The sequence below is a fragment of the Vulpes lagopus genome, chromosome 8 (genome assembly GCF_018345385.1).
Source record: "Vulpes lagopus strain Blue_001 chromosome 8, ASM1834538v1, whole genome shotgun sequence".
In the NCBI taxonomy this organism is placed as follows: domain Eukaryota; kingdom Metazoa; phylum Chordata; class Mammalia; order Carnivora; family Canidae; genus Vulpes; species Vulpes lagopus.
Window position 1 is genome coordinate 2,847,030 of NC_054831.1, and position 19,453 is coordinate 2,866,482.

At 49.1% G+C, this 19,453-nt stretch overlaps 1 protein-coding gene across 1 annotated transcript in view; it reads right to left on the reverse strand.

Annotated features, from left to right (window-relative positions):
• The window catches only part of UBE2F (ubiquitin conjugating enzyme E2 F (putative)), a 54,940-nt gene that overhangs the window by 2,862 nt on the left and 32,625 nt on the right, over positions 1–19,453 (reverse strand). The window contains exons 5-9 of the mRNA XM_041765993.1: positions 18,121–18,188; positions 10,579–10,649; positions 6,307–6,364; positions 3,729–3,761; positions 1,217–1,279 (exon numbers count right to left, since the gene is read on the reverse strand). Of these exons, the coding sequence (XP_041621927.1) occupies positions 1,217–1,279; positions 3,729–3,761; positions 6,307–6,364; positions 10,579–10,649; positions 18,121–18,188 (293 nt within the window). The remainder of the gene's footprint in view (positions 1–1,216; positions 1,280–3,728; positions 3,762–6,306; positions 6,365–10,578; positions 10,650–18,120; positions 18,189–19,453) is intronic.

Here is a 19,453-nt window from a genome sequence, read left to right on the forward strand (position 1 = left end):
GTCCGTGCCCAGAGCCACCTGACACCACTGCGCTTCTGCTTAAGACCTCTCTGCCCCCAGCCTCCTCTGCCTGACCGGATGCACCCAGTGGCCCCGCAGCCCCACCGCATGACTCACTGGTCCTTGCTGCGCCTGCCACATGGTGTTTGGACCTGTGCCAGGGCATGTGCTGGGCGGCGCAGCTCTCGCAGGTACTCTGCCCCCCTTGGGGGCCCTGCCAGGGCAGTACCTGTGCCCCTTGTTACGCCTCACGCAGCACACTTAGAACACCCCTCACTCTGGCACAGAGCACGTCTTACCAAGCAGAAGCACCTGCTCTTAAGCACGATATTTAGAAACAAGTTGAGGGCATTTAGAGCTTTATAGATTCACGTTAGCTGTTGGGTACTAGCCTTGGGTGGCTGATTTCTGGGGTGGTGAGGATTCACAGGAAATCTGGTTCAGAAAATGAAAGTCAAGGCTCTCTGACTAAACCAAGCTAGTCCCGCAAGGCTGTCTGCTTAGACCTAACTGGCCAACCAGCCCGGCCCCAAGTGAAGCTGCACAACCTCATCCAACAGCTTTGTTCCAATCACAGGGCCGTCTCCCAGACTGCTGCCCCTAACGCCTTGTTCGTGTACTTTTAAGGATGTGTGTAAAAGGGATATTTACTGCATTATCCTTTGTAGGTGGAAAAAAAGAAAAAAAAAAACCTCATGGGGGAAATCTGAGTGCCTGCCCACCACTGAGCGAATGGTTGAGAAAAGTATGGGAGAGCCACTTTATGGACTGTTTGCTCCTAAAATGAGTGAGTGATGGTTTATTGGGAAGAAAAAAGCTGGAAACAACAAAAAAAAAGGAACCGAGGATTAAAAATAATAAATAGGATCCCATTATTCTGGACAGAAACCAAATGGGGAGGCAAGTGTATCGGCGCATTGGAAGGACCTGGGGTGTGAGCACTGTATCCTCACACCGTTAATTATGTAAAGGAACAGTGGCCTGTTTAAGTCCCTCAGAATGAATTCTACTAGGAAATCACATCTAATATAAACACTTCTGTCTGACCTCGGGTCAAATACTTTACCGAGACTACTCACATTTATCATAACACATCACTGATCAACTGCTTTAAATCCCGGGCCTGGATCTACCGTTCTCAGCATCGTATTTATCTGAGCAAGAGCGGGTCATCTTTTACCACACCCATCAACCTCGGATGTGATCAGTAGCTCACCTTGTCCCTCAAATGATGTTCTGCAGCTTCAATATTCAGCGGATCATCAAAATTCAAAAGATCCTTAAAAAGAAAGAAACTCAAAGTAAGCAGTGGAAAGAACAATGGAAAGAATCTGTTTTTCTGCTGTTTTTTTTTTTTTAAACAACAAACTTTGGTTTTGCTCTGAACCAAGTATTTTTTTTATTTTTATTTTATTTATTTATTCATGACAGAGAGAGAGAGGCAGAGACACAGGCAGAGGGAGGAGCAGGCTCCGTGCAGGGAGCCCGACGTGGGACTCGATCCCGGGTCTCCAGGATTACACCCTGGGCTGAAGGCAGTGCTAAACCGCTGAGCCACCCAGGCTGCCCTTTTCTGCTGTTTTAAGTCTTCATTTTATGAACCAGGCGACAGAACTCTAATCAGCAAACAGGAGAACCCAGAGAGCGCAGCGATTCTATCACGGGTCATGGTTCCTGTGATGGAAGCGCACGGGCTGTGTGGGGGTTTTCTGAATGCTGGTGAAAGATCGAGATGTTTACATACGACTGTCCAAAGTCTGGTGATCACACTAAGTTCTAATGCTATTTTTGATAAATAACCAGTCTTATTATGAGCATTTCCAAATAAAAATCCCATTCTTTTTTCCTCAAAAATTCATTTCTTTTACTTTGTGAGGAACATCCTTGCCTAAGTCTGTGGTTTCCATGCTGACCTTTGCCAGATCTTCTCTTTATCTTTTTATTCCCCTTCACAGCATCCCTTCATAGCCGGCAGGGATGGTGGGTGGAGGCTGAGTGAGCGTGGGACAGCACCCCCAGGAGGCCCGTGTCCCCCAGGCCTTTCTACCTTAGAAAACCCAGGGTGGGGTGGGTGGGGGGAGGTGGCAGCACCAGGCTGGCTCAGTCAGTGGAATGAGCGACTCTCGGTCTCCGGGCTGTGATTCGAGCCCCATTATGGGTGTAGAGATTATTTAAAAAAAATAAAATCTTAAAAAGAAAACCCTGGAATGGCCACTCCCCCCTCCCTAAAAGACACACCATGGATTTCAAATCAGAGGCCCTGCTTTATCTTTATACGCCTACTCCTCTTCTTAAAAACCGGGGTGGTGAGATTTGTTCTTATGAGAAGTCACTGCTTTCCAGAGCCATAGATGGTCACTGGAAATGTTAAATTTGGGGACTGTATTTCGGATGTGGAAATAAACATGGGGTATGACCAATACGTTACAAATACATCAAGGAAAACTCAAGTCTCTAAGATCTCTATGATCAAGGTAAAGTAGAATAATTAGACTCTAAGTCCTAGAAACAGGCAAAAATATAAAGCATAGAGATGAGATATCCAGTGCAGATAAAGATCACCAGACGCACAAAATTCTTTATCTTCCTTACCATATACCTGACCTAAAAGGAATATATTGGCGGGAATGACCATTACAGCCTTAATCAACAATTCTGGCTGACCCTCTAGAATCTGGAGCACTGGAGAGATGAACACGGCACCAGATTAAAAGCTAAATCAATGAAAAAGAAGCACAACGTGCTGGGCAGATTTTAAATTATGCTCTATCTTCCACAGCTCCAGAAGCAAAACTGTGCACATCCATGAGAAGCCAAACCAGAATCACGACGAAACGATGGCACTACCTTCCCAAGTGAGTAACAGGGGCCAGAAGACGGGAAGTGCTGCATTGTTCCAGGGGTCACCTGGGACAACAGATGAGACGGCAAAGGGAGGCAGGGGCTTGGGGGGTGTCTAATTCTGAGGCTCTTGTGCTTTTTATTTTGCTGCCCCTAAGAGCAAGACCACTGTGACCTCAGATGTGAGTGTGGGGACAGCAGCCTGGCCGGGTGCCGGGGGCCAGGAAGCTGCCCCTCCAACGACCACGCCGTCCTGTGAGCTGGCCTGGGGGCTCATTTTCATAGAGGATCAAGTTTTATTAAAAGTAGCACAGCCTTATTTCCCTCCCAGGGACACATCCCTGAAGCTTATTGCTTTTAAAGCTCTTTTATGATTGAAAAGTAAAAACTCAAAAGAATATTACTTTTATAAAATCCAAATACCAGCTTTTAGCTTCTCCGTGTGCCCCTTCCTGCCTTCCGGCCTGTGACGCACTGTTTTCTCTGGACAGCAAACGTGGGCAGCTCGTCACCGACGAGAGAATGGTTCTAAGGCTCTGAGTTTGTAAAAAGCCTAGTGGTCGGGGGCCACGTACGCTTTTCACCCAAACTCGCCTGCTGGCGAGGGCAGACACGGAGCAGGGCTGGGCCAGGCGCCCCCAGAGGAACAGCCGCCCACGGGAAGGAGGCTTCCGAGAACGGCCAGGCCCCAGCCCTTTCCTCCCTGACGGCCTCCTCAGGTGCCATCCATGTCACTGTTCCTCGGCCTCATCAAGTGTGACAGAAAGGAGGGGTTCGGCACGTACAGGGTGCCGTTCTTAATCCCTCTAGGTTATCCTTAATGTGATATCTAAGACCAGTAGTCAGAGGAATCAAGAAAAACTTGGGCTTCTGGTCAATATACTTACAGTAAACAAAGAGTTTAATCCCCAGACAACATCCTGGAATGAGAAAGAAAGAAAGAAAACAAGTTTCAGGCTCCTGTGCACTTAGTGTTTCAAAGCCGCGACCAAGAGTCACGTACTGTGCCAGGTCAGAATTTATCTTTAGCATGCTCTGTTTTTCCCAAGACGGAAACTTTAAACAACTTCTCTCCAATGACAACAGGCTCTGGGAAATTTGGAGATGAGCAGTCATGGGTAGTAAATACAGACTCAAGGACCTCAAGTGCCCTCGGGTGACACCCAGCCCAAGGAGCCCACAGGCGCATCTGCTCAGGAGAACCCCACCTTATGTCACCTCATCCTCGTCACTTCCAAGCACAGTTGGGAACTTCTGAAGAGTCATCTTTATGACAAAATCTGTTGTTTCTGTGTCTGCGGCCTTTGGGGACTGCAGATGCTAATTACCCATGGTCCCACAGGCCTCCTAACAATTTTGCTCTAATTACTTAAAAAAAAAAGTGGAAGACTAATAAACATTTCCTAATATCCAAAGATCAGAAATTCTCATAAAAATAAAATGGATAATTAATGTGTTCTCTCTGGACTGACTTGCCATCTGTGACTTAACCACAAATTAACTCTCTCTCAGCCTTCCTCGTCATCAGCTCTAGCCCTGTCTTTTTTAGGCTGATTCTCCGCCCCAGTTGATACTGTGCTAGGTGGCCACTTTAACTGCCCCTCCGCTTTCTCTCAGCCATCCACCTGTGTCCTTTTGGGGTGAGCCAGACCTACAGCTGGAGCTGGGGATAAATACACATTCTTGGTCTGGTGGAAAGGCTGGACAGACAGGCATGTTGAACAGACCTTGCACTGAAGTGTTCCCCCAGAGGACCCAGCAGGGAGGACGGGCTTCCCAGAGGAGGTGGGGCCTGCAGGGTAGAGGCACCCTGTGTAGGAGCTAAGTCTCAAGTGGGCAGGACATGTCCAGGGTGTGGTGAGAAGACAGGCCAGGCTGCCCGTGGCAGGAGAGACTCCACCTCGAGAGAATCCAGTCAGGCCTGTAGAGTCTGCAGTGTTCTCTGACTCTGGGGCAGGGCCTTTCCCCGTGTTCTTTCCCCAAGTGCCTTCCCCGTGTTCTTTCCCCAAGTGCCTACTTGGTGATACCCAAGGACAGCGCCTATACAGCAACTGGCAGCTGTTGCCCATGGAGTGTGTCCACGTACAGAACTAGACCCGTGCAGTACCCTGTGGGCCGTTATGACCCGTGCACACCTCTCTGGGCCTCAACGTCTTTCTCTAAGAGCAGTGGGGCTGCCCAAGAGCAGGGCATGGGAGTGAGGATGGTCTCTAAGAGATGAACCAGTAAGCTGGCATTTGACAAATGAGGACAGTTTATCTGCAGAAGCTCTTTTCAAAGGCAGGGCCCACAGGGTTAAACTGTGAAGGACAGTGGGGAGAGAAAGCCTGGCATGTGTGCACGGCAGGGCTGAGGCCCGCCCACTTCTGCTCAGGCTCCCCCTTATGACTGGGAGGACAGCACCCAATGCAGCATCTTCATTACGAGCCACGCTCATTTTGAGTGTTTGGCACAGAGCTTGACCTCCGAAGGTTTTAGTTTGACTTCTGTAATCCATGCATGACTGAGCCAAAGTTAACACACGTGCAAAACTGTTGCTCTTGAGATAGAGACAGAGATGGAAATGGCATCGTGCATGTGCCAGGCAGTCTGTGAGCTTCACAAACAGGCTGATTCGACACCCACAGCCCTTTGAAGTGGACCTGGTATGACTGTCAGCTGCAGAGGAGGAGGACACGGTCACCAGAGAAAATGGGTCTGGCCCAGATGGCCACGCCTTTGTGCTGAGTCCCGGGCTGAAGAGAAGCACAGGCCGGGAACCCAGTACTCTTCTGGGCTGCCTGGACCTGCACAAGAAGGGCAAAGGCCACAAAGACTGCATGGGACTGTCTCGTTACCCTTCAGAAACAATGGCAGGAGTCAGGCGGTAGGTGACTATCAAGTGGACACTAGCCGACACTACCTGATGAAAGTGTCAGGCAGCATGAAGACCCTGTCCTACGGAAACTATGACAGCAAAGCCCTGAGCTGGGGCCACAGCTGGCGGCCTCACGCAGCACCCGAAACGTGCTCCCCCAGAACCCACTGGAGCCTACACCACAGAAGAAACTGGGGCCACCTGCTTAGTCCTGGTGGCTCTCAGTTCCATCGCCCTCCCCTTGGGTGGCGTCCTCCCTCAGGGCATCCCTGGCTAGCTCAGACGGGGGCAATCCTGCCCTCTCCCTCCTCCCTGTCTCCTCACCCCGGCAGCACTCCCCTCCTCTGGGAGTGAGGCACAACCCGAGACTGGGGGACAGAAGAAGGAAAGAACAGAAACTAAACGACCTGGAGCACAAAGGGAGCAGAGGGGAGCCGAGACAACTGCAGGCAGAGGAACCAACCCGGCCAAGCGCTTAGCCGAGCAGCCTCAGGTGGGCAGGCGGGAGCACGGTGCCCAGCCACCTGGGTGGGCAGGATAGCAAGGAGACTGGTTTCCAGGGGGAGAGGCCTCCAGGCCGGGGTGTGGTCAAGTGCACTGCACTCTACCTTTAATGTCCTCGTGGGAGCCCAGCCGGTGCCGTCAATCGAATGTTCTCTCAGTAAACTGAAACAGACAGAAAGGCACAGCGGTCAGCAAGGGCAGCCTCCCGTCGCGTGAGCCACAGGTGTGTCCACCGCTGCCGCCACGCCCTCTGGGCCCATGTCTCCTCTTCAGGACATCCACTTTCCCCAGGGTCCCCCTCCCCGGGCCTCACAGGCCCCCCGACTCCCAGCAGAAGGCCGTCTCTACCCCCAAGGCTGTACACATGCTCGTCTCGTGTCCTGCACCACGTTTACTGCTTGGACAGCCCAGTCTTTAATCCTGCACCACTTCAAGTTTTAAGCAGGGAGAAAGCTTGCTAACATAACCCACAGAGAACACTTGCCAACTTGATATCCAGAAAAGGACAACCAACACTGGGAGCTTCCTATGTGTGTTGTCAGCACGATCCTAACCTTCCTCAAAGCCTCAACGACCCACGAGGGAGGCGCTGCCATTTCTCCAACTAACGGAGGCAAGAAAGCAAGGCACAGAGCAGCAGGACGCCGGAGGGCACGGGCCTGACGAATGGCCCGTCGCACCGCACAGCTTGCCAGGAACTGCGGGTGAACACGGATGACAGCTCCTAGCACATATTTTAACACCTTGTGTTTTTTTTAAAAAAAGCTCAAAAGGGAAAAATGAAGTTATAAAGGTAGCTTAACACAAAATTCTGGATGGTGGTCACGAGTGAGTGGGAGGCCCACGTTTGGAGAAGGTGCGCACGCACTTTGGAGGTCCTGTGGGGTCCTGTTTCTTAAGCTGGACCCCAGGGTCATTTTCATCACCGTTCTATCAACTGTACGTGCACATCACAAACTCTCACAGAAATGGTTATTCCATGCTCTGAAAAATAGTTTACTGCTAAGTTTCCTTCTAGGGAAAAATTAGTTTGGCATCCTTGAGCTGTATCCCGCTGCCGCTTTCATGTGTACGCAACAGCTCCTAAGCTCACACAGCAGCATCAGGCTCTCCGCGCCTTGATTCCTACTGTGAAGAGAAGTTTTGGATCAGAACAGGTTCAAATTCACATAACTCAATTAGAATCGGGAGAAAACAGAAATATGCTATGATCTTAATTCCCCATAGAGATCAGTCAGAAGAAATAAAACCTGAAATTGGCCACTATGACTTACTTTGAACCTTGAAAAGAGAAGGAGAAAGAAACAGACGTCTCCACCCTGCAGAGGGCCCAGGCCCTGCAGACACAGAAGCTCTGCAGCGTTTGGGAGCCATGTGCCAGGTCATCTCTTCCCGGAGGCAAGAATCAGTTCTGTCTTTGTTCTTCTCTTTTCCAGACCTCGCCACAATCCTTAGCCATCTATCTGTTCACTTGTTCAGTGCCCGTCTCCCTAGGAGTCAGCAGGCCTCACAAAGCGAGGAATACCAACTGCCCCCACCGCCCCTGGGTTCAGCCACCATTAGGGGAGGGAGGGAGGGAGCCAGCTTAACAGGCTGAGCTGTCAGCAGCACAGCCAGAGCACAGGGCTCTGAACCTGGAGACCAGGTATGTCCACCCAGGGCAAGGCCCTCCAGGTAAGTGCTGGTGGTGGTGCCCATAATCAGGCAGGCTGCTCCCAATCTGCAGAGCACAAGTCTGGGCACAGAGACACTGTGGTGAGAACACAGTCACTGTGCAGGTTCGAGCCCAGCCCCAGCAGCTTGCAGTCCTGCAGGAGCTCAAGTGACAGGTCACCAGGGAGGGCACCAGGCAAGGGATCACAGGGTGCCTCAGGAACTACCCTGGAAGCAAGGACCCCAGGAGAAAAAGTGTCAAGTGCAACCACCGGGGTCCTGACCCCAGGGCCTCGCATCCCACAGACATGGCACCTCTGCCCTCTGACCCTGAGCTGAGAGTGGGGGGCAAGGGGGGGCCCTGGTGGGAGCACAGTGAGCCTCACAAAGAGAAGTAAGTACCCTTGTGCTAGAGCAGACCCCGCAGAGCACCAGGCGCTGGTCAGCGCTGCCGAGTGAGGAACCCAGCCAGATGCTGCCTGGCGGTCCCTGCAGACCAGGAGTGGCTGGCTCGGGCGTGTCTTTCTCTTTATTCAGGAGATGCCGTGAGTCAGTGGTACACTAAGCCCCTGCTGGACACTGTCTATTTTTTTTCCACAAACAAGGAGTTTAATCTAGCACATTATTTCCTGAAAAAAAAAAAAATCCCTACAAGTAGTTGACAAGTCCAAGGGTAAGTACCAGGTAAATGCAGACCTTAGAGCCAAAGGACCGACACAGATATAGAGAGATGCGTGTCCTCCTCCCGTGACGCAAGGGAGCCTGTTCTCCCCCCGCACCCGCACAGACACATCTCATCCCACTGGGTGTTTGTTTTGCACCGGGAGGTATGAGGAGTGGCGAGCAAAGAGCCTTTCTCTGGCTACCACTGAGACGGAACATCCCTCAGTGCTTACCGTCCACTTGTAAATCTCCTGAGTCACTACGTGTAGAAGTGCTCATTCTTCCTAGTGGACGTATCCATCCTCTTCATACTGATTGGTAAAGACCTTTTACATATGAAGGATGTAACCTAGCTGATCTTTTCTCACTTTTTGTGTTTTGTATATTTAATTTTAATGTGGCTAAATCAATGATTTTCCTTTAAGGTTTCTGGCTTTTGTTGCTGGCTGCCCCTGCTGAGTTCTCCTCACACTTTGCTAATGACCTGATTTCTCTGAAGACAGCAAAAGTAACAGGATAAATCCTGCTCTGGCCTTAACTCTGGTGGAAGACAGGGCATGACAGGGAGGTGGAGTGCAGTGGATGCCTAGGAGAGCGAGCAGCAGCGGCGATGGCCCCGGGGGAGAAGGCAGGAGCGAATGCCATCTATAAGCTGAAGCTGGAGGAGTCAGATTTTATGAGCACGATACTTAAAGGCCAGATGTGGAAAACGTGGCTCTCGTAAGTACACCTGTGACTGCCGACAGAAAAGGAGGCGGATATGAGAACGGGCTGAACTGGGAGCTGGGTGCTAACTGTGCTCTTAACAAGGAAAAGGGGGCACAGTCAGTTAAGCATCTTTTTTTTTTTTTTCAAGATTTTATTTATTTATTCATGAGAGGCAGAGAGAGAGGCAGAGACACAGGCAGAGGGAGAAGCAGGATCCTTGCAGGGAGCCTGATGTGGGACTCGATCCCAGGACCTCGGGCTCACACCCTGAGCTGAAGGCAGATGCTCAACCGCTGAGCCACCCAGGCATCCCAAGCATCTGACTCTTGATTTCAGGTCAGGTCGTGTTCTCAGGGTCCTGGGATCAAGCTGAACCTTGGGTTCCATGCTCAGAAGCAGTCTCCCTCTTCCTCTGCTCCTCCCCCAGCTCGCATGCCCTCTTTCTCAAATAGGTATATAAACCATAAGAAGAAAAAAAAAAAAGGAAGAAGGTCCAGTTGTGCAGGCACAGGTCAGTCAGTGTATAGTTCCTCCCCACAGGCAGGGGCTGGTGTTCCCTGGGTGGGGTGGGAGGGGAGATGACATTGAATCATCACAGGAAGGAAGCAGAACAAGGTGCCAATGCTAATGCCTACTCTCAGCCCTGTGGCTGATGGTTACATAACCTGCCAAAGTCACCTGGCCGCCGGCGGTGCTGTTGCTGGTGGTGGCGCTGGTTCCCAGCCCAGGCAGTCTGGGACCAGAACCGGTGCAACTCCACAGCTGCCTTACCAAAGTGACAAGACACAGAGATAAAGCCCAAGTGCTAAATTTACTTAACCACAACAAATCACACACCTTCGCCAGTTCCCTACATCAGGGATCAGCAGCCTCAGGAAGTGGGAGGACACACAGGCCACCGGGGACATGAAGCTCTGGGAAAGCTGTCCTGCTCTATGCACAGCAGGACCTTTGCAGTAAAGAGAGGACATCTTAAATACAAATGCTTAGGTCTTAAACTTGCCACCTACATTCACGTCCCTGGATCTTATAAATCATACTTTTCCTTCTTAGCAAACATCGGCCACATGGAGGGACTGCAGCCTCTCATTACAACAGGAGGGAGAAAGGGTAAGAGCCCTGGAACGAGGACAGGCAGGGGTCTTGGCCACCAGAGGGCCCAGGAGGCCGCGGGTCTGGGGGTGGAGGCAGGCTGGGGTGGGATGTGCGGCCCGGGAGCCCGAGGGTGACTTCCCCACCCTCCCTAATCTTGGCCCAGCCTCAGAATCTCCTCTCAGTGGAGGTCCTTTGTTAGAAAGCACGATGCTCACACAGAGTGCTCACACAGAAGACAGGAGAGAAGAGAAACCCACCTTAGACATATTTCGCCTGTCTCTGTGATGTTGGGGTGCCAGATCCTGGTCAGGCATTTCACTTTGGGAGGCTGCAACACAGAGAGAAAGAGATCACAGGCTCTCCAAATCATGCCTGCTGCCACAGACCCCATCTAGCCCCTCGTTGCACTGCTTACTTGGCACTCAGCTTGACTGGCCAGCCAGTCTTCAAGTTTGGACCCGTGTCACCTGGGCGGGAGTGTCTTCACACTGCATCCACAGGTGCTAGTCAGCCTCACGAAGCCTGCCTGTACCCCTAACACAACAGGACCCTTCTACAATCCCAGGGCCTGAGGCTTTGTGGGGCTGGCAGCTGGGCCTCGGCCACCTCTGACCCACCCCGCCAGGGCTGTGCAGGAGCCTAAGCTGAGCTCCAGGCCCAATCCACAGATGCCTGTGCTCTACGCTGCGGAGCTGTGGCTGAATGGGACTGCTCCTAGCAGTGGTAGCTGGGTCCCTGTGCACGTGTTTCTGAAGATGCTACTGCCATGTACATTGTCCCACATCCAAGTCTGAGTCTGCTTTATGCTTACAGGAGGGAGAGAATGAAAATGAGTATGTGGGAGTAAGGCACATCGATAATCGCTCATCATGAGGCATGTTTAGATAAAGCTGTTCTTTTAAAGTGACTCTAAATACGAGCAATCCATACTCATTTAAGACAAAAAGACAATGAAAACACAAGGCAAGATCTGTGACTTTCCTTTTGTTGTATATAATTCCACCCAGAAATAATTTCTATGAACAGCTGATACACATCTTGTGAGCCTGTCTTCGAGGCCCCAGAGATGCATGTGTTCGTGCACATCCATTTTTCTTTATGGGAGTGGGGATGTGTGCTCTCCATCTCTTCAGGCTCATTTCTGTCACCACTTCAGATGGCTTTGGGCTTTCTCATTCTTCATGGTACCAACGCTAGCATTTCACAGGCAGTTCCTATTACTGGACATTTAGGTTGCCTCCCCCCTCTACCACGGACTGGACCAAATCAGCGCGCTCATCTCTGCTCACTTCTGTGGGAAAGATCTTCCTGGGATGAAGCCCAGGTAGAGAAACTGCTAGTCAGGGCACACAAGCATTGTCTGGCCAAGTCTCACAGACATGTCATCTCACAGACATTCTTTGTTGGGGGCGGGGAGGGGAGGATGTTTTCCATGTTTATCATTTGGTATTAATTTGCATTTATGATGCTATTCTTCTGTAAAGTCCTAGTAATCAAATTTTTGTCTTTGTTACCAACCACTCAGACTCTCCTGCACATTTTCTAGTATGTGAATCGTTTCATAATTTTATTTGCACAAAACAGACACATTTTTCCAGCACTCTTTAAGTTTCCTACTGATTTTAAGACACCATAACATCAAGAAACTCGCCCAGATCATTAATCCAAGTATGAATGTAGGTGTCCAAGGAGTACAGAATTTAGGTTCAGAGTGAGTTTAAGTTAATTTACTAGGCTCTACTTTGCTTTTCTTCAAGTAAACGGGAATGGCTTTGAGAGAAAGTATGCTAGTTGTGCATTTCCAGCAAGGCCTTTGGGTTGAGGGAAGGCCGGCACTGCAGGTCTGTATGAACCTCCCTAAGCAACAATACAGTTTCCATACTGCGTAGACAGAATCACCAACTTGGCTTCGGAGAGAACCTGAAGGCTCTATCTCCCTCCCTTCTAGAGCGCCTGTGACACACCTGTCACCCACCTAGCGTTCACTGTATCTCCAAGTATCCAATTGTATATGCCCCTCTCTTCCTTGCCCCTTCACACCCTCTGTAGTCAGATGTTGGCACAGACATCTCTCCTGTCAGTGGTCCTCTTACTACCTGTGGTCCCCAGGCAGGAGAACAGATCAGAACCGTGGACCCAGATTCTGACACACACTTTCCAAACAGAACTCATAGACCTGACCTCACCGCTCAACAAGACAGACAAGAAATACCCAGCCCCACCTACTTGGCATCGCCACCTGCCCCACCACAGGCGAAGAGTTTAATATATGTCAGCCACTGCATTGCAAACCAACAGGGAAGAAGGGATTCTTCAGTGCACAACTGGCTAATCATCTGGAAAAACACAGTTAGGTCCCCACGTAAGAGTTGTACTGCAGGGGCGCCTGGGGGGCTCAGTCAGTTAAGCATCTGCCTTCGGCTCAGGCTGTGATCCTGGGGTCCTGGGATCAAGCTCCGCATTGGGCTCTTTGCTCAGTGGGGAACCTGTTTCTGCCTGCCCCTCTGCCTGCTTGTGTTCTGTTAAATAAATAAATAAAACCTTAAAAAAAAAGTTATACTCCAGATGCACTAACCACAAATGATACAGAACTATAAGAGTACTGGAAGAAAATGCAGATGAATTACTTTGGGATCTGAAGGCCTGTTTTAAGCATTTCACAACCAAGAAAAACTCATGAAAGACAAGTAGATTTTAGTACAGTGGTTTAGCAAAAAAAAAACCCCAAAGTGTTACAAAATAAAAACAATAAAAGACAAAGGAAAAACAGAAAAATCTTCACAGTACAACTAAAAAAATTAAGAAAAAAGTTTATATAAATTCTAGCTGAGAACTCTTATAACAAATATCCCAATGGAAAAAAGACTAAGAACATAATAACAGGTCATAAAGAACAGAAAAAGCCAATAAATAGGAAAATATATTTAGTATTCTACTTACTTAAGAAATGAAAACTCAAATGACAATTAGATACCATTTATTTCCTCCCAAAATGGCAAAAAGAAAATCAAAATACTCCATCTTCGTGAGGAAAAAGGGCATTTTCAAAGAGTAATGGTGAGGAAGCCACTGGTGTAATAACCTCTCTGGGGGCTAATTTACTAGTACTGATGAAGAGCTTTAAAATTAGCATCAATTACTCCATACCCGGAACTCCACTGCTATGGATTCATGCAAAGGACAGAGGCAGATGTGCAAGAGCTGCTGTCGGGGACGTGCACAACAGTACTGCTTACACCCGCAGTCAGCGGGTAACAGCCTATGCACCAAATGCAGATGTGGGCTGTTTCTGCATAGGATCTAATCATGGTTTCTCCATTTTGAAAAGACTGTTTAAAAAAACCTCACATATTTTATGGAAGAAAAAACATATATGTGATAGAGACCATTTATGGTTCACAAAGCCTAAAATATTCACTATTTACAGAAAGTCTGGTTCATACTGTCAAAAACTGGTCAACTAGTGACCAACAACAAAGGACTGACTTAAAACTATGACGGATCACACAATGAAGTGTTCCTATTAATGATGATGTAATGATACATTAATTGACATGAGAACATTTGTTCATCACATTTTAATCTTAAAAAACCCCAAGTTACCAAGTTATGTGTAGCATGGTCCCTTTTATATGTATGTTACCCATAATATACATCAGAAAGTCAATGGTGAGCATCTCTCAGTGGAGAGGGAACAGGTGATTAATATCTCATTTCGGCACAGCCATACTTTCTCAGTATCTTAAAAGGATACGTTTCATGCGAGGAAGAGGGGAGTGGGAGTTCAGTTCACTTGAAGTATCTCTGGCTCCCCCCTTACCCTCTCTGGGGCTGGTCATGACCATGTCTCTTGATTTGGTTATATTATGAAAATTGTGTGAGGGGAAAGGAGCCTGGGTGGCTCAGCAGGCTGAGTGCCCGACTTTGTTTCGGCTCAGGTCATGATCCTGAGGTCCTGACATCAGGCTCCACGCTCTGAAGGGTATCTGCTTGTGTCCCCTCTGCTCCTCCCCCCACTCTCTTATTCTCTCTCTCTCACAAATAAATAAAATCTTTAAAAATATGCATGAGGGGACGTAACGTGTCACTTCTAGGAGGAAACTAGAGGCAAAGAAGAAAAAGCCGTGTCCTTCCTCCTGCTTTAGCGCACGGCTGCACCAACCAGCGCACAATCGACATAGCAGGGGAGCATCATAGGACCCTGGGACTATGACACCACGTGAGGCCCTGCTACTCCTCTGGGCATCCTGATCACATAGGGATCCCACTGCCGTGTCACCACCCTGGCTCATCACTGTGTCTGTGCTGTCCCCCAGGAGACTGGGGTTCTTAAAAGGCCAGCGTCTGACACAAAACCTCGCACGTTTTGAAAACTTGCTTCATGTCACGAAATAATTTCAGCCAATGTCTTAGAGGGATCACAAGGCAGGCTTGAGGCTGTGAGGTAAAGTTCAGGGACAAAAGGACAAAGAGCCAAAGGAAAACCTCAACTTTAGCTGCTGAAGTGAAGGGGCATTGAAGGGGTAGGGATACCAAACAGGTATTTTCTTTCTTTTAAAAAGTTTATTCTAGGGCAGCCCCGGTGGCGCAGCAGTTCAGCACCGCCTTCAGCCCAGGGTGTGATCCTGGAGACCTGGGATCGAGTCCCACGTCGGGCTCCCTGCATGGAGCCTGCTTCTCCCTCTGCCTGTGCCTCTGCCTCTCTCTCTCTGTCTCTCTCATGAATAAATAAATAAAAATATTTTTTAAAAAAAAGTTTATTCTAAAATAATGATCTATTTTACTGAGCAAAAGTTTTTCAGAATGACACTCTCAATAAGAGACCTTAATTGAAGGAGCTGGGTCAGGAGTTTTTAGAGAGTCCTTACAAAGTACAAAAATCATATAAAGTTATGGCATAAACACAAATGAGCCCGAGACAGCCCCAGAGCATTCTCAGGCTGACCTTCTAAAAGGCGGCTCTCTCCTCAGCAAATGAAACACAGGCGCCTAAAGTTCACTCAAATGCCTGCAACCTATGCATTTTCATATGCTGGTTTCATTTTCTACACCGTAAGTCTGCAGGGGTAGAGAGTGCCAACCCCTGGACAAATGTGTACTGTGTGTGTGTGGGGGGGGGGGCAGCAGGCTCTCAGAGCCCTGTAAATACAGCGTAAGACACCCCCAGGCTCCCCTTCAGGCAGCTGCCAGTCTAGTGCAGAGGGACACTGAGGATTATACCAGCAGGGATCCAACCACAAAAAAGGTAAACACAAGTACCTCTGTATGGATCAGGCACCATGTCACATGGTTTCCCGGGGACGGTGCCACCCCCCACTCCTTGCCGTGAGCTAGTGATAGTCGCCGGCCTGGCAGTAAGGCTGCTGTGCGGCCTCAGCCTGGACATGGAGGCGGAGAGGGCAGGCAGGGGCCGCAGGAGCATGGAGTGAAAGAGGCCCTAACGGTGGCAGGGCAGGGTCTGGGTCCACTCCAGAGGGGCTGGCCTCTCAGTGCCCCTGGCGTGAGAACACGGGTTTCGCTTCTGATGAAATCAAACCAGTGTATCATTTAGAAATTTCCCATAGGAGACAGAAACTAAATATAAGAATATAAAACCATCGTAAGTCCCCAATTAATATAAGAAACATGTCCTCGAGGCTCAGTGGTTTTCTATCCTGCCTCTCCGTTTCTTGAAGAAGTCACACAGGGACAGGACAACATGACAAACGCGTTCTCACACCAAGTGGCCACTGGTTTGGGGGAAGGTCGCCCGTTCGGTAGCTGGGCAGGCCTGGACAAGAATCCGCTTCAACAATGGAGCCGTTTATTCTGGCAAAGCTAACAAGGTACGTCCTTAACTCTACCTCTCTGGACCCTAACTTCCTGACGTGTGAACATGGGAGCACTCACGTCCCCAGGGAACTACTGGAGAACGACATGAGGGGAGTGAGTGGGGGCACCTGGCACATAAAAGCTCCTAAGAAAAATCGGTTCCCTTGGTGTCTTCTCATGCTCTGCTCTCTTCCAATGCTGGGAACGAGAGGCCCTGCCAACTAAATGATGCCTAATGCTCCTGAAGATTCCTGCCTTATCTCACAAGTCGGCCAGCTCATGCTAAGCCCTTCCCCGAGCCATCCTCCTCTTCAAACACTCACTGCCTCTCCGAAAAGACGGTGTCACATACTCACCACCCATTAGCATTCTTCCAATGAGGAGTCCTTAGAGAGGGCAAACGTCCAGACAACGGAAAGGTCTGGAATTTTAAGTGCCTGCCGTATGGCTGGCTGTTTCCAGAAAACATCAAACTAGCCCCTGGAATTCTAAGCATCTGTACTGAAACCAAACCTCTCCAAGTTTGTCTCACCTGAGGGAGCCCAGTGTTCTGTGAAGCGAGGCCCCTCAGTGTGTGACTAGGGGCACAGAGGATGTGAGCAGGGAGCTGGATGGATGGACAGACAAGACCTGAAATGCACATTTTCCCGTCTTTGCTTAAAAATTAATTTTTTTCTTCTGAGGTTGCCAACTCTTTCCCACCCTCATAAACTATATGCAGAAAGAACTTTTAATGTAGTAGTCTAGTAAAGACCAATTCCTTAGATAAAAGTTTGGCTTTAAATAAAAAAGTGTGACAGCCACTGAACTGTGCCCTGGTGGTGGAGCCAGGGCCTGGGGCAGGGGAGCCTAATCTCACTTGTCAGACAGTAAGAACAGTCACTGCAGGCAAACTGCTGGGGCACGTGGGAGTCCCCCGTACCCATAGCCTCAGGTTAACAAGAGACTTGATTTTATCATCAGATTTTATTTTGCTATCTGATAGGCCTGGAGAGGGAAACATTAGGGGGTTGCTTACACATATAAACGTATTTATATACGTAATTGTGGAGTTGTTCAGATCTGTCCCTGGTTTCTCAGTGCAAAACCCTCAAATCTGAGTTGCTCATTCATCCTCATTACTTCTCAACCCTGATTCTTCCTTCAAGTCGACTTGGTCAATCCACCACTCCCAGGGTGCTTGTTCTCATTTCGGTGCGTATTAACACAGTTCCAGAGATTCTGAGGTCATCTAAGAGTCAACCCCAAGTCAGGACAATTCCAATCTTATATCTCCTGAATTGCTCAACTGGCCTGACCCCCTTTCCCAAAGTGATTCTCTCCTTTCCTTCTCTGAATTCCCATATATTAGTTTCCTGGCACTGCTCTGTATCTCTGCTATCTGCTACTTTTGGCTTTTATCATTTTAGGGTAACTTTCTACACTTTTTCTCACCTTCCTAATTGTTAAGTTCCTTAAAAGTAAGGCTAGAATGTGACAGTACTTGGTATAATTATTACCTAGGTAGGTCTCTGAGAGATTAACATGTAGCTCCGGGTATAAATTACTTATGGTTTAAAACTATGAGTCATTCCTCTTTTCTAAAATTGTAAAATTACACCTTGGGAATTTTGTTTATTTAAACAGAATTTTCTGTTTAAATAAAATGCTTTCTTCTCCAGTGCCAGAATTTACCGAAGAAACTGACATGAACTATTCAGGCAGCCCCCAGTGAGGGTGCCAGCCTTGGGACAGCTGCCCCAGCCTCGGCAGAGCCGTACTCCCAGTGCACACTGCCCGACACACAGCACTCACAAGTGCTTGTTGAGAAATGAATCTCTCTCCTAAGGCTCTGAATACTGCCAATGAGTACCATTTATCACAGAAATATGGGCCATTCTGTACTCGGCCTCAGGACTGGGGGGACCCAGGGCAGGGGGGTGCTGGGCCCTGTGACGGCCACCGGGCCACGCGAAGGGGAAACAATGGCTCAAACGCAAGCTACTCACCACCATGTTGTATGCATCAGGAACTTCAGTTTCAAACTGAAATTTTCCACCCTGGTAGTAACCCTCATCTATCAAAAACACAAAACAAAACAAAAAATCCTTAAAATCAAAAAAAAGGAAACAAAAAGCAAACACTATGTTAGGATATGGCAAATACAGAGAATCAAGAGTTAAATGACAGGACTGCAGGGTTGCTTGTTACTTCACCAAATCCTGCCCCTGCCCTAATGATGAGCTCCACTCAGCTCCCCATTGGCCTGCCTGCTGTCACCCCACTAGCCAGGCTCCCTAGGGACGTGTCAGCACCCTTCGAGGGAGCTGGTTCCTCTTGCTCAGTCTCCCAACACCTGTCAAAGGGGCTCTGTTCTCACCTCGGCCCACCCCACCCCACATCACAGCACCCGTGAGCCCCCTCCAAGCACATCTCATGACAGGTAACCATCCAGTTTGAGCTGCAGGATCATCTGTTCGCTGCTGGTCACTCCATGAGAACGTCCATTCCGAGGGGTGCTCCAGGGCCTGGAGACAAGCAGTGGAGCACACAGACGGAATCCCTGCCTCAGCGAGTCCACAGTCAACACCTGCGGGCTGGCTGGCTGAGTGCTGGCTGCAGCCTTCTCAACAGAGCGGGCCCTCTGGAACAGGGCTGGCGGACATGCAGGAGATGTCTGGGGTCAGGGCAGCACTGGGTCAGACCCCCCAGTGCAGTCCCAACTCAGCCTCTTCTAGGGTGGGCCCTGGGGTGAGCCTGGCCTGCCCGTGCATGGTAAACGCTCCTGGCGCTGCTGCCAGCAGGGGGCGCTCCGCCACAAAGGTGCGTGAACCTGAACCTGAACCTGGCACCCCCGGCCCTGAAGAATCTGAACTTCACAACTTGACAAAATTAACATCATCTTTAAAATCAAAGTTCAACTTCACCCCCAAATATTATCATTGTGAACAAATCAGCCACTGTACATCTTACTGCTTCCCTCAGCTACTGACATAAAACGAACATTTAATAGGAAGTTGTTAGTGTTCAATAAATCATCATTAAAAAAACGTTTTGGAGACTGTGTCAACATTTACATTGCCCAGCAGGTAAAACTAACATTGCCTAGACCCCAATGGTTCTGTTCCTTGCCAGTGTGACAGAAGAGAAATACGCTATTTGTTTTACGTTACAGTAAGCTGAAGAAAAGTAGTGAGGCTGAAATTCATTTCATATTAAGTCATTTTAAAAATTAGAAGTAACTGATGTTCTTTAAGTATCCTTTTATTACTGAAGTACCCACGTTCTCATTACCAATATGAAACAGCTCTTAAGAAGATTAATGTTTGACTTTTATATTTG